Raw genomic sequence first — 16,227 nt, 5'->3', positions numbered from 1 at the left:
CCATCTTTACATTAAACTGCTATATTCAAACATATTGTTGAAGATGTGTCCATATTAAGCTAAATTCATAGCACATATTTAGTACAGACAGGGAAATATTAGGAATTTTGGAAATCAATTTCATTATAAAACAGCATAAAATAATTAGTTCTCATTCCTTTCAATTGAAAGTTTAATTACTTTGGCATTAATAAAGCCTTCTTCGCAATAGAAAATGCATTTCGAAATGAATGTCAATCTTTCAGACAAAAACTACCTGTAGTGTTTTCAAAGAAATATCCTTTCACTTCTGTTAATCAATAGTCTGTCTGGCTTTTATGAATTAAAAATTGGTAGTCTTGCTGCACTTAAAACAACACTTCAAATTAAGGTGAAAAGTATATGAACAATTAGAAAACATATTCTCATTCAGTGCTTCCCAAGACAGCATTTGTAAACTTATTTTGCTATGCCTATTTAACTACTGAATAAGAAAATAACTAGATATTGTCCCTAATGGTTCTTATAAAAAACTAAAAGACTAATAATACACTCAAAAGGTCTGGCTGATTGTCTCACTAGGCACAACGTTATGTCTTTAGGAAATCTTTCTGTCCTCCTGAATCTCCTTCAAAGAACATTATAAAAATCATTTCCTTTTGAAAGCATTTTCTGCAGCTATAGTTAGTGCTAGCGAGGTATCTGTGTGTGTGTGTGTGTGTGTGTGTGTGTGTGTGTGTGTTAAAGCATGAGTTCTATAAAATTCTCTTCAGCCTCTGAGCATTGTTAGATTTAGATTTCATTGTAACTTACATGAAAACTGAGCTTTAAATCTAAGTGTAAAACTCCCAAAATACATCTTAAGTAAGAAACTTGACAGCTGTTTTTTGTCATTAAGAAGAGATGCTGTGTTTTGAATTGGCAACATGTGAGTGTACCCATATGCTTCAAATATTGTTTGTATTTTACACAAATGACCCATGCTTACTAGAGAAAATACAGATTAAGCTAAAAATTAAAATTCACCATACTGATAAACCTTTCATAGTTTTTCTAGGAAGAAATAGAAATGACTACTTTTACCAAATAATGTAATGATATACACATTATTTTCTCACATCATATCACAAAGTTGTGCCCCTTACAATATATATTGGTCTTTATCAACATGAGATCTATGGAAGGGACATTCAATTATTTGTGGCATCTATTATTAAAAATCTCAACTATTCCTGATGTATTACAATGTAAACAATACTGAACAAATATCCCTGCGCATATATCTTTGCCCACTGTGCAACTAATTTCTGAGAAAAAAATTCTTAGGAGAAGAATTGCTGAGACAAAGCATTTGCACATTCCTAAAATTTTTGATATGTCTTGCCAAGTCCTTCCTGAAATGCTTGAAAAAATTTACATTCCCATCTAAAAAGTATGAGGTTGCTTATACCAAAGACCCTCACCAAGCTTGGGTATTATTTGTAAGATTTGTCAACTATTGCTATAAAATAATTCTGGTAAACCTAAATTTTTACACACTTTCTGGTACAAAAGAGTAATATGTTCCCAAAGCAGACATTTTTTTTAAAGACTGCATTTTGATTCATTGTACACAAATGAGGTGCAACCTTTTGTTTCTATGGTTGTGCATGATGTAGAGTCACACCATTCATGTAATCACACATGTTCACGGGATAACGATGTCTGTCTCATTCCACTCTTTCCTAACCCAATCCTCTTCCCCATCTCCTTTCCCTCCACACAATCCAAAGTTCCTCCATTCTTCTCTTACTCCTCCAGACCCCAAACCGTTATGTATCATTATTCACTTACCAGAGAAAACATTCGACCTTTGGTTTTGGGGGATAGATTTTATTTCACTTAGCATGATATTCTCCAAAGCAGACATTTAACTGTCTTTCAAAATCTGCTGAGTCTTGAAAGTGTTGTTTACATATTTTTCCTAATCCTTTTCTATAATGATATTTAATGATTAAATGAAGAAAGAAAAGCTTCTTTTTTTTTCTCTTACTTTATAAGTAAGGACTTGCATAAGACAATAATACTAGTCCAAGTTTACAACTATGGAAAGAGCATAATCCAATTCCATCAGAAATCTGAATACTCTTTCCTCTGTCAAAGCCTGGCAGTGGGTTAGCATGTGACTGACCTAAGGATCACTGACCTCATTCATTGGTATTCACTTCCAGGTCCTGAAAATAAAGGTGAAATGGTGAATTGCATTATTTTCATCCATGCATCTATCCATCTATCCATCCATCCACTGGTCCATTCATTAGCAAATGCATGATAAGTATGTACATAATAAAAGACAGCATGAGGTAGGTTTACCCTTTTATTTATTCATGCAATGATTAGTTATTGAGTGCCTGATCCATGCCAAAAACTATTCTAAACACTCAGCATTAACTCTGAACAAGACAGACAAGGTCAACACTCTTCAAATACTTGAACTTCAGTGGAGATACTAGGTGTGTCATTCACACTGACTGGCCTGTTGTTCTAGGTTACCAAAAATAATAAGGTCACAAGCATTACCATAACTATTATTTCTTCTAATTTTAAACTGAATGTATCTTCTAAATATGATGAAACATTCTATAAACAGAAATCTTATAGGGATCAGAAACTTTTCCTTAGTTGGTAAATTATTTTGCTTTTATTTCAGATCACTGGAATTCCTCAATGCTTCTTTTTCTCTACATGAAAAATAGCTTATAATAGGATCTCAGAATCTTGTTTTCTCCAGTACCTGCTACTTTTAGCAACCACTTCACCCAAATTAATATCTCTTTTGTCAGCTATTCGGCATGATTTTTGGGTAATGTTCCATGACAGCTGAACGAGTATACACCATCAAAATACATTCTTTTCTCCTATCTTTGTAATTAAATTTAAAATTAACATGCTGCTTTCTCATGCTTCATTCTGTTGCACTTGCCTCAATTTCCCTTGGTTACAAAGCATATTGGTGATGAATATGTATTAGGGTTCACTGTCAAACCTGTGAACATCTTCTGGAGCCGAAGATTAGATGTTATTTCAAACCAGATGCATCAGTTTATATCATCCCCTGCAATTTTCACCTACAATGAACATTCGTGAGAGACTGAGCAAAAGAACAGGAGAGGCTAGTCTGCTAGCTAAGGTTCATAGCACTGTTTCTTCTCGTTTCCATGGATTTGGTTTTAATTTTCATTTGTGCTATGATATTAATGACTCAAGAGCTCACCAATTCAAATGGAATTAGCTCACCAAATCAAATGGAATTTGAGTACTCTGTGCAAGACAGATACAGGCTTGGAAATCCCTGTATTGAATTTAAGGTTTACAATCAAACTCTCCTGAACCAAATCTAACAATTAGGTTTCTTATCCAGCTGGTGAATTAGAAGTGATTTGGAGCTGTAGGGAAAGCAAAATCAATAAATCCATCTTCCTCTTTTAAATAAAGATGATCATATTCCCTGAGAAATCTAATTGTTCTTATTTTTTCTCTAAGTCTATGGAAGTTTTCAATTCTCTGTTCTACATATAAGATAGTATTCATCATTGTCATCGTTTTTTGCCCAAGTTAGAAACTTGGGGTAAGGGGTGGGTGGAGAAACCCGACCAATGGACTGGCGTAGCCAACAGACAATTCAACTTCATGGATATTCACTTGAAAATCTAATAATCTCAGCATAAATATAGATTTTAAAAATAATTTTTCTTTGTTGGCAAAAAGTGTGGCAAAGAATTTCAAACATCCGTAAGATTATGAAGTAATGGCATGTTGCAGCTGGAAGGAAGTTCAGAGAATCTATACCAAACCCTTCATTTATAAAGAGGAAACTGAGGCCCAGGAAACTAAAAAGACCACATAGATGAGATCACACAGTTCCCTAGTGACAGAAACAGGCCGAAAACTGAGGATTTCCAATTTCTAACCACTTTAACCACACTATAACACTAACTTCAATAAAACCTGATTCTCTCCAGGATGACACAATCATTACTAAATGATAAAGATATGAAGCTGGAATGTGTATACCCCAATTAACTCATACATTTTGTTAAGTTATATATTTAGAAGTCTGAAGTTTCATATAGAAATACACTTAAATTGTACTTAGAAAGTTAAGAGTGAAATGATGGGCTGGGGATTTGGCTCAGTGGTACAGTACTTGTTTAGCATGTGCAATGCCCGGGGTCAGTCCCCAGCAATGAAAAAAAAAAAAAAAAAACCAAAAACACGAAGATGGAAAGTCTGAACTAGGTTCTAAGACTCTAAGAGAAACATTTCTATGAAATTTTAACTATTTTTCTTGCAAACTTCTCAAACCAAAAATTTAACACTTCCAACATTCTCTGACCTGATCTGCCACCTATCAATTATTTAGCAAAATAATCTTCTTCAGGTCTATACCAAGGATACCGAAAACTGATGAATAAAGATCACACAAATGGGCAGAAGTTGCCACTAAAATGAAATACGTGATCTCCAACCTCAATGGTCTCTCCATCTTATGAGGGTTCCTTCCAAGCTTCTTTGCTGAACTTTTAGTTGCATTCTACACTTTCTTCAAATTCCTGGTTCATCACTCCCTTGCCCATTTTTAATAAAGAAGTTTGACCCCCAATTCACAGGAATAAAGAAGCAGAAGAAAGGGTATGGAAAGGAGCAGGAATCATCAGTCAGGTGGGAACTTTGCTGTTTTTGAACCCTGCATACAGATTGCCCTGCGTATATATCCTTCTTCTCCCCTGTGACAATAGAACTTCTGTGTTCTGGACATATGCTTCTCCCACCTACCTGAGTGAGATCCTGCCCTCAGTGAGCAGCCTGGATGTTACTTCCTACAAAAAACCCTCCCAGAGACCTGTCCCAGGCATGAGATATGTGCACCCCCCACACTCTCCTCTTCCTCTCAAAGCCCCAAGCAATTACAAAGTAACAGTTTACTTTGAGTAAGCCCCTCCAGTAGGAAAAGCCTGAATATAAGTGGTTTTCAATTGTCACAGGATGACATCCAATAAATATTTGTTGTAAGAAGGAGCAAATTAATGAATGCATTGAAAGTATTTTTTCTATATGAATGTGACTTTTATATACTGCAGAAGAGATGTTTATCAATTTTTCTGATAATATCAAGTTTGAGGGGATCAGAGTAGAGAATGATGGCCAAGAGCATAAAATAATAATGTGTAAAATATCTTTGGAAAATTAGAAAAAAGGTTTGAATAGAGATTGGCTTAGAGTTGTTAACCAAATAAAAGAGACAAAAATTGGCTATCAAACCATGTTGGGCAATGTTTCAACTCTGCCAACAGTTCAAATGAAGAAAGACAAATCCTTCATTTTGGATATTTGTTTCATCATCGCTAAGATGAAGACAGTAAAATAGTCTGCTATAGTCTCTCTTGATGCTAACACTCAAAGGACGCCAATGAAGAAACACTACTTAGTAGAAGGACAAAGTGTTTACCATCCTGTGCTATGTAAATTCAGCATTGTGAGACATACATTTAGAAACAGTACTACAGATGCTTTGTTATTATGTGCATTGACATTTCAGTAACATTTATCTTTGCATTGAATTATAGCATAAAATGTCCACAAAGTCATTTGCTATAACTCCCCCCGCCACTACAAACATAATTCAGTTTTTCCATTCTTGAGGCCTATACACACACCCAAATATCACACTTTTTATTTTAGCATGTATTATGCAGTATTCTATGATTTTCTTATTTTCGCTGAGCAGTAAATCTTGGCAATCTTGCATAAATCTTCCTTATTCTCTTTAACAGATAAGTTGTACAAGTACACCATAATTTATTTATCCATTCATCTACTGATGAATGGGTTTCTAAAAAAATATTCCATTTATAGATAAAGGTACAATAATATCCTTCTGCATGCATCTTTCTCTGAACATATTAGAATTTATTCAGGGTAACTTGTAGATTTTGCTGATTCAAAAAATATACATGTGATATTTATGTTTGAAATATATTAGCTAATTGCCTTCCCAAAAATGCTTTGCCAACTGACAGTCTTAGCAATTGTGCCAGTTTTTCCAATTACTTGCCAACAGTGAATATTGTTGATCTTTTAATCTTTGACATTTTGACAATTGAAATAAGGAAGTTTTGTTTTTTGATTAAAGTTTCAAATCAAATTCCTAAAGAAGTTGAGTGACTTTTTGAGCTATGTGTATGGCACTTGCCCTTGAAGACATAAACTGTAGTGTAGATAAATAGGTTCTATGTAAAATAAAGCTACATGTGATATATGTATGTGTATATATGGATATAAGTGCATAAAATGCACTGAAAAGATACAGCATTAAGAATAATTATTGGGAAGAATGTCATGGATATAGGTGAGCCATGGCAAGAGGGAAATTTCAGGTTTGATTTGGATTTCTTATATTGGGAATAATGTATTCTAATTTTGTAATGATGAAGAGATTATTAAATAGAAATCATAAAAATAAATGCAATCATATATGCCTGATTACATTCCTTTTTTTGTTTGTTTGCTGCTCCTTCTACTTCCAGGAAATAACCCTGTTTCATATTTTTTCTTGTCCCAATTAGAGCTATTTCTCTACACCTTGAAGGAGTTCCTTGGGTTCCAGTCTTAAACACTCCACTCTGAGATGATAAGCTCATCTCATCTGCCCCTGTGTTCTTCCCCTCAGTCTCTAAGTCGAGATCCTCTCACACTGACGTCCCTCTCCTAGCTTTTCTGGCTCTTCTATTCACCTTTAAACAATGCCTTAGTACTTAACGAAGCCTCTGTGATAAGAATAAAAAATGGAATGCACAGGAAGCTATGCAAAAAGAGGATCTTGTTAAAGTCTGGGTAGTGAGAGAAGACTTTGCTGAGGCAGTGATATTTAAACATGAATATGGGTTGAAGTTAGCTAGAAAATTGTTGGGCATGAGAGAGGAATACTCCAAAGTAAGGGACCAGCATTTGGTAAGCCCTAAAACAGGAATATGTTCAAGTAAATACAATATGGCTGGTGTGATTGAAACACTTCGGGTAATGCTTGAGTGTCAGATGATTTTTGTGACTCATTTGCTGGAGCCATAAATCCAGACCAAACACCTGTGTGTGTTGGGAGTTGGGGAGCAGGGGAACAGACTGAAAGATGGAGTCTCTGAAAGGGAATTTCTATTTTTCACAGTCTTCAAAAAGGAACATAGAAAATCAGTTCTTAGTCTAGAGTAAAGGAAAATATTTGCTGCTATCTCTGGGGCCAAAAATCAATTTGGCCTATAGACTCTAAGGGTATGGGTAGTCTGCTGCATTTCCAAGGTGCTAAAGAGCTGAGAGCTGTCCCATGGCCACATAAATGTGGCCCAAAGTGAGGAAACAGAACAAGTTAGTAGGAAATCATGAGGAAGAAAGATCTGAAGTAGCACTGAACAACAACTTTCTACAATGGTCTATCATATCTGCAGTCCAGTGTGGGAGTCACTAGCCTTAGGTGGATACAGAGTACTTGAAATATAGCTGGTACTTGTGAGGAACTGATTTTTAAATTTTATTAAGTTCCCCTTTTATTTAATTTATATAACCACATGTAGCTTGAGGCCATTGGGCAAATACAGGTCTGCAGCAAGACTAGTATGACAACTAGCCTGAGGTGAATTGAGAGAATTAGGGAAAGATATAAACACATGTGGGAGGTGGAGGAGCAGGGAAAACCAGCAGCCCCAGTAGTCCTCAGCAAAGAATGGCAGCTCTCAGAGAATCCGGGTTCCATTCAAGTGTAGCCAAAAATGGTGTGAGATGTGATGAGGGGAGAAGAGACTCTGGGATTTAGTCCTGAACACATACCAGGTAGTGTAAGGTCAGATGCAGGTGACCAGATAGGAGGCAGACCAAAAGCTGCCGAACAAGGCTTTCTTGGTTTTGGCTCTCGGGCAAGATTCACCAGTCCTCCAGAGTGAAGGCCAGGGTACAGGATTAGCCAGGGAACAGGACTGGCCCGGATCTTTATAGTCCACAATTGGCTGGGGGTCCCACTAGTGACAAGTGGGTGCAAGGCGCCATTAGGGTTCTCTGCCCGTGTCTGGTTGTTCTTTGGAGCGGTAGGGCTGCCTGATGCCCCCAGCACGCATACAACTGCTCAGACCTCCCTAATGGGTAGAGCCTTGGGAAAAGGTCAGAAATCACCAAGGGACAATATGGTGTCCTTTCTACAACAGATCTGGTGGTGTCTTGATTGGATTGCTAAAACATGACAAACACAACATCAAAATGGCTCAAATCACACTCTTGCACTGTCCATTTTCTTGTTTAATCTTCGAGAAATTTGACAAAGAAGCTGTGCCCTTGATCCACATGTCTGGCTAAATTGCACTACAGGGGATTAGCAATGGGCATCTCTGCCTTCTTTCTCCTCCTTTATAACAAGCTTCTTAGTTGCCTTCTTTCCTCTACTCCTGGCCAAAGATCAACGTTAAAACATTTGTTCCCCCAAATCTCTCTTCATCACCTCTTCTGATCCAGATTAATTTTTATTTATAAGCATTTGTTACAAAAGTACACAGAGAAATTGGAAAAGACTTGAAGCTGTTAGAACTTGTCACAAAGTTCAGCACAAAGGCCGCAGCATTTGGGAAGACACATTTTTTTTATCTGTGCTGACACGGCTTCACTGCCTTGACTTTTGGTTATGACACTGTTTGCAATCCATCATCCATGAATTTTAACAGGAGGAGCAAAATCACCAAAGAATTCCTCTGCCATTTCCGATTGTGCCGGCTGCAGTGAAATTGGATTTGTCCTCATGCTATCACCTTAATGCTGAAGAAGAGGACCCGCAGAGCTTCACTGATTTTCTTCGCCTTCAAAAATAGGTGTTTTGATTCCACTAAGGGAGCTGGGTGAGGAACGCTCTGACCTGGTGCCTTTGTTCAGCAGGTAATGAATTGACTGAGGCTACTGAATGCACTCTGCACTGTATAATAGAGTTATTGATTAAGCTTTACCTGTTTACTTTTTCACAAGTCTCCATTGAGATGCCTTTAGAAAGAAAAAAAATAATAAAAAGCAATGGGGTATTCTTATCTTTTCATTCTTCAGCCCTTCTCTGCATCGATTTTACTGTAGGCATTGTTGATTATTTGCTGATTATGCATCAACTCCAAGTTAGCAGAGCCTAAACCTGTACACTGTTAACTTAACATGCTTGTTTGTTAATGAAGTCTTTATCTTATTTGAATCTTGTTCCTTAGAAGAGCATCCCAAAGGAAGTTTGCCTTGGGGCCAGTAGAAGTCATCCAATAGCATGGGCTGAAAATGAACAATCCACTTGAGTCCTGGCTCTGACCCATGGAGGAGTTCAATTAAATATTTTTGAGTCTCTATTTTCTTATGTGTAACAAGGAAATAAAAATGTCTGCCTTGCCTAGATTTCAGACTGGTGAGAGGATCAAATAACATCATGCTCACAGAAGTGCTTTTTAAAAATCTTTCCCTAGATGAAAGGTAATACATTTTTATTCATCACTTTCACCTTCACTGATTTCCAGAATTTAGGTTCAGTTACAACAAAAGGTACAGGTGATAAAAAAACATTACAGCATAGATAAAAGAACAAGAGCCATATAATAGAAATGGTGAATAATTGTTCCAGAAGATCTAAGACAAGTTGTATGGATTGAACAGTAATCTTAGTTTTGAACTAAGGCAAAACACAAAATATAATTAGGCACATGGCTCTCCCTAAATTACAAGTGAAATATACTGATTTGTAAGGAGAGATGGGACTTTTTCTACCCCAGAACTCTAAGAGGATCGTTTGTGAGATTTTGTTTCTGAGAACACACCTTTCTATACTTCCCTTGCCATCAGGTGACTAATTGAGTGCTAGCCAGTGAGATATTCTCTACCTGCTCCCCTATTGCTTTCCCTCTTCTTGCAGCTTGATGCATGACAAGCTGTGAAGGCAGAAGAGGGAAGAAGCTTAAGACCTAAATCCCTACTTATAACTGTTCACCAATTAGAAATGTCTTTTTTCCACTTTACGTGAGAAAGAAGGAAGTGTATACCGAGTTAGTCTATTACTTATAGCATCGAATCACTATAACAAAATGACTGAGGCATCTTACTTAAGAAGTAAATAGAGTTTTATTTTAGTTCTCAGGTCTGGAGGTTCAGGTCCAAGATTGGATGGTCCTAATAGTTTGGGCCTCTGGTGAGGGCAGCACATCATGGTGAAAGTGTGCAGCAGAGTAAACTGCTCAGGTACAGAGATAAGAAGAAGTGAGACCGAAGGACAGGGGTCCCTCGGTTCCCTTTGCGTGTACCCTCAATGACCCCTAATGACCTCCTACTAGGCCTACTTCAAGGTCAACAGCTTCTCATACCACCACTATGGGTTCAAAGGCTTTAACACACAGGCATTTGGGGAACATACTGATATTGAAACCATAACAACAGTCATGTACAACATAATGACATTTTGGTAAACAATGAAACAAAATATAGGATGTTGGTCTCATATGTTCATACTGCTTAGTGATGTTGCAACCATCTTAGTTTGTGAGTTTGTGTAATAATATACCATGATGTTCACACAATAATGAAATTGCCTAACAGTGCATTTCTCAGAATAAGTGCTCTAACTAAGTGATGCATGACTGTATTTTTGTACAATTTGCACACCCTATAAAGACAAAGATTTTCTAACTTGGAACCTTATTGAATAACACTGTCTAATTTTGTATTTTAACTATTAGTCTTATCTAAGAAAAAAATTTAAATGATCTTTGTGGACTGTTTCATATTTTATCAGAGACAACAAAATCTAAATGTTTTGAAAGAAGGGACTAAAACAAATTGAGTAATTTTATTTACACGTTCTTGAGATTGTGGTGCCTGGGGTGGCAATTAAAGAAGCAAGAGATGAGAATAGCTATAGAACATGAGGTACAACTATAGGGCCTGTTCTTTGAGGTACCTTAATAGTGAAATTATGGTGGGCAACAAGAAGCCCTAGAGACTTCTGGGTCCTTAATAAATTGAAAAGAAGCTTGACAGTTTAGAAAGAAGGACAAATCATGAGAAGGTAAGAAAGAGGCAAATCTGACTTTCTGCTTTCCCTTAAAGCTTAGCCTGCCTGGCAGGGTATCAGATTCCTCGTCTTTTCTTGTTAAAGCAAAGAATATTGTTCACAGGCCCTGCTATAGAATCTGTCTACAGGAATGGTGGGAATTTTAAAAAGATAATCAAGAATGAACGTATCATAAAAATCTGTAAATATAATTATTTTATTATTCCTCAAGCACAATTTTAGGACTTACCAATTTGCCTCCTGAACTTTTCTGGTCTTTTGAGATTAAAGTATCACAAGATAATTGTTTAAATTCCATTGACTCCAAAGATGTATGTGTTTCAAGAATTCTCACTGGATGGTCTCTAGGGACTTCCTGCTAGGATTTTAACCATGCTGTTCTCACACTGAACTATTTTGGGCCTTCCTACTTTGAGCATGAATACCTCCTGTGTTCCATGTGGTTTAGGAGTTTTTGTTTCTAGAAAGAGTGGGCTTGGGAAAGTGGTAACATACAGTAGATATGTGGGGCCAGTCCCTGCCTCTGGACCCACAGTCTGGGCCAGAGCAGATGTGCCAGGAGCTGAAGCAGTCCAGAGAGCCCAGTAGTAAATGGCAAACTATGCTTCCAGATTAAACAGGCAACAGAGAATCCAGGATCTCAGGCAGAATGTCCTGACACTGAAGTCAACAGAGAATGGAAGTAAGAAAATACTTGGATGTCTACATAACCAGATGCCCAGATATATATATATATATCCCCAATGGGACTTTCCAAAAATCTCATTTCCCTTAGGCCATAATTTTTACTTCTTACCATTCCTATAAAATCATCAACCACAGTCATTCTGTCTCATACAATAGCTGGCTTTTGAAGCATCTAAGAAAATGTGAAATATGGTTGACATCGAAAATAATGTGAACATCCAGAGACCATGTCATTTCTCTAAGCATTGCAAGTTCTGCAGGAAAGTTTGAGTAACAACCATTTTAAAATTCTATGAATAATACAAGTTTCACTCCCTTCAGGATGATATATGGCCTTTTGACACCATCGCTTGAAAGAAAATTAAATCCACAAGTTACTTTTCTCATCCTTCTATCCATGTAACTTCTTTGTTCCAAAGAACAGGATCAAGACATCAATTAGAATCTTTTTCCTGCTAATAAAATGCGAAATGGGAGATGGAAAAACTATGTGGTTTTTTCCACTTCTATGTCACTATTTGCCTTTTCAACACTTGTTGCTACCATTTCCTACCACAACAGAAAGAAACGTAAAAAAACAAAAAAGTAGCAAGTATCCTTGGAAGCTTAATTTCCTTAGGAAATAAATGAATTTGAATCAAGATAATGTTTGAGGTCATGTGGTTCAACTTCTACTGACTAAATCTGTAACACCTAATGTTAATTGAGCACTTACCTTGTGTGGCAAGCACTCTTCCAAGGGCTTTCCAAATATTACCTCACTTAATCCTCACAAAAAAAAAAAAAAAAAAAAAAAAAAAAAACAAACAAACTTGTTATTCCCAGTTAGAAATAAAGGAAACAGGTCCAGTGATGTTGATTTGCACAAGGTCACATTGTAAGTGGCAAAGCTGATGTTGGAATTTAGGGAGTCTGATCCCTACCTCTTAAACACTAAGTGATTCTGACTCATTATACATAATGATTTGCTTTATTTCTAAATGTCATTACTAGGATTAATTTGGCATGGGATGTTTTGTTTAGAGATATAAGTAAAACATTCACTGCACAATTCAAAGACCAAACTTCCTGTCTTTCATTAAGCCTTGCCCCTGCTATTCAAGGAGATGAACTTCAGCTAACATCTGACAAACCTTCAGTCCCCAATAAGCAAGCCGTATGAAAGCAAAACAAACAAAACAAAGTAAGAGGTAAAGGAATCTGGTGCTAGAATCATGGGATCTCCAAGAGTATGTCTTCAGTTCTGTGAGCATACCCACTGTCTATAGAGCCTCTGCTGCGGAGGACACACTCCTGCAGCAGTTTTCTCCTGTGGCCCCTGGGCCTCGCACTCCTGGCAAAGGGCTGCATTCCACTAGATTCATCCAGCATACCATCTTCTCCAGGCATCCCTGCTGTGTTTGGAATTCACATTTGCTCACTCTTAGTGCTGGCTATACACTTGCCACTGGATTGTTCCTATCTATCTCTGTTGAATGGTTTTAAAATGGAGGAGCTTCACTGTTTCTTGAAAATACACCTGCAAAGCTCAGTTGGGAAGAAAAAAAAAAAAAAAACTGTCACAGACTCTTTGTTCACAGAAACTCTGAATTGTGTCCTTTTCTTCCTTTTGGTTCATCAGTATCTGCTTTTCCAACTGGTAATTTCAGAATTACTGGTCCAACTTTGATAGGTTTAATCTATAGTTTGAAAAGACACCCACTCCCAACCCTCTGCAGTAGTTTCAATAATGCATCAACTTTATGATGTTAACTCTCCTAATAGACTCTAGCATTCACATTCTTTGTGTTCTTACCACCAGAACAAAACTGCCAAATATCTTTCTGAAGTTAAAGTCATCAGAATCCACTGTTACATTTTTCTGATTGTCCTCAAGCTGTCAAAATGCTGGCTATGTCTATCACAATATGCCAAATTCATTTGGGGGCACTGGGTATTGAGCAGCACTGAAATCTTTCAGACAAAATGCAGTTAGAAAAACAGCAAATACATAAAGATTAAAATGAGAAAAGTGTAAGACAGAGCACACCTTTACTACTGAATATGATAGATTCTATTATAAAGAAATGATCTGTATTATTTGGACATCAATTTATTAATGTACAACCTAAGTTGTTATACAAAACAGAGTAAAGCAGAATTTCAATGATTAGCAACACTTTTTGCTTTTTTGGTTTTTTTTTGCTCTTTTGATAGCTTAAAGATTAAACTGTGTGCCAATTACAGGTCAATATAATTGTTACATTTCATGTTTTATAAATTGCAAGGTTGTATTCCAAAATATTATATGTCTATTTTGAACTAATATGGATATTCCAAGCACCCCCTGGAGGACTTTATGAAGCCCTGAGATCATATTTTAGTGAACATAATGAGACAGGAAGGATGGAGGCTCATGTCTACCTAAATTGCACAACACAGAAGGCATTTCTTCCTATTCATATTTGACACTAAAATCACTTTGATATGTGCTGTTCATTATGCAGAGCTGCAGAATTTCAAATTAATTAACTAAAAAAGGGAAAAGGAAATTATTCATTTGTAGTTAAATTCCTGTGGTTTATTTTCTATGTGGAATTAAAATGAAAACTTCTAATTTTATTTCACGGGCATTGCTCCAGGATTTTCAAAAAGCACGAAAGGCAGGTCCCTCATGTGGGATCTTGGGACAACCAAGTGGCAAAATCAGCTTTGAAAGAGAGCTGTGCCACTCTGGGTGAGGCAGGAGAGAATTTTTGCAAAGGAGATGTGCAGATTTGTGTTTATTTAGTTTTATGTACATGTCAAATGCAAGAACTGTTACTGGGGGTTACCTTAGTGATCTGGCTTTTCTCATTCATAACCACAATTTTTGATCTCCCCAAAATATGTCGATTTTGAAACCAAACGTTGCCCAAGAATAAACTGTCCTTCCTGGACGGTAACAATATTCATGGGCAGCAATTTTAAACTAAATATTATTATTCATCCCAAAAAACTGAGGGATAAAGTTAACAAGCACATGATGTTACAGCTGGGCCTAATTATTTTCAATTCCCTGCTTTAATCATTAAATATATTTAAATAATTTTAAAGAGAAGCCTCTCTCTGATTCATCCTAGTGTCCTTTGTGAACCACTCAAACTGTCTGGTCTACAAGTTTGACGCTTACCTCGAAGGCCCTCTGTATCTTCACAAAGTCACCCACGCTGAGCTGGTTTTCAAGCAGGCCTGTGCCATAGTCATCATCCACAGCCTCTCCTTTTGTCTCCTCAGGGCTCTTTGGCCCCGGCTGGGACCCGGTGCTTAAATCAAGGGCAGCATTTTGGTAACTCATGATAGCTTCACCTCTTCAGGAGCCTTCAATTCTTTCTGTGGCTTTCTTTGTTTTTGTTTGTTTCTTTCTTCCTTTTTTCCTTTTAACAGGTGCCTTTGAAAAGAAATTCAATTTAGCAGAATTCCAAAGAGAGCCGGTGGCACACGCCTGTATTCCCAGCAGCTCAAGAGGCTAAGGCAGGAGGATGGTGAGTTCAAAGCCAGCCTCAGCAATTTAGCAAGGCCCTAAGCAACTCAGTGAAATCCTATCTCTAAATAAAATACAAAATAGGGCTGGGGATGTGACTCAGTGGTCGAGTGCCCCTGAGTTCAATCCCCAGTTATTCCCACCCTCCCAAAAAGAAAGAAAAGCACCACCTTTTCAAAGCATATCCTTAGAAGGCAAAATGCCTCAGCCAGGATTGGAAAGGAAAATCCTCAATCCCCTTACTTACTCGGTTCCATAGTTTATTTTAAAACTCACAGTCCCCTTTCTTTGTACTGTTTAACCTGGTTTGATTAAAAATGTGTAGAGCTTCCCATGATTACAGCCACTGACACTGAAACACCTTCAGATCCTCATTTAAATGCATTAGAACAGCCACTCCTCAAGATCTCTGTGGCTAACCTTGATCGCGTTAACAAGCTGTGGTTTTCGACTCCATTTTCTTGTCTGGGGACATTAAAGTACGCAGCTGCAAAGTTGCCCCACCAGTGAAGTGCCTGCCCCCGAAGGCCACCTTCCCAGCAATGTGGAGTTGTTTGTTTCATCTGTTCCTGATGCCTTTGTATGTTTCCTGGCAACCAGCTCAAACCAACCTAAACTTTTCCTCCCCAACTAATGACTGAACTGAAGGTTTGAATGCACAGTCTACGTGTGAGTTATTTTTTAAAGGAACAGGTCAGCAAACTCATATTTGTATAAAACTGCAGCCTGTATTATTTGAAGACAATTTTTACAAACCTATTTTCTAGGAAGCATGTTATATATCACGAAAAAATATGATTAGCCCAGGAAAGAAGCATGGCATGAGATTCCGGAAATTTATGTTTTTCACACAGAAAGTGTTTTATTCTCATCTATTACAAATTTATTCCTTATATTGTTTTTGTCTTTTCTATTTATATATAATAAGGATGGCTCAGAAAAGCTTCCAAAGCATTAA

The 16,227-nt window shown here is 37.1% G+C and overlaps 1 protein-coding gene across 5 annotated transcripts in view; it reads right to left on the bottom strand.

Annotated features, from left to right (window-relative positions):
- WDR49 (WD repeat domain 49) overlaps positions 1-15,879 on the bottom strand; it is a 133,323-nt gene extending 117,444 nt beyond the window's left edge. For all 5 annotated transcript variants that reach the window (XM_079156380.1, XM_079156383.1, XM_079156382.1 and 2 more), the window contains exons 1-2: positions 15,690-15,879; positions 14,919-15,176 (exon numbers count right to left, since the gene is read on the bottom strand). In XM_079156380.1, coding sequence (XP_079012506.1) covers positions 14,919-15,083 — 165 coding nt within the window. In that variant the 5' untranslated portion in view covers positions 15,084-15,176; positions 15,690-15,879. The remainder of the gene's footprint in view (positions 1-14,918; positions 15,177-15,689) is intronic.
- Positions 15,880-16,227: the final 348 nt, after the last annotated feature.

The sequence above is a fragment of the Sciurus vulgaris genome, assembly GCF_902686455.1.
Source record: "Sciurus vulgaris genome assembly, chromosome: 10".
Lineage (NCBI taxonomy): Eukaryota > Metazoa > Chordata > Mammalia > Rodentia > Sciuridae > Sciurus > Sciurus vulgaris.
The sequence above is the reverse complement of the archived record's forward strand: the minus strand, read 5'-3'. Positions and strand labels throughout refer to the sequence as shown.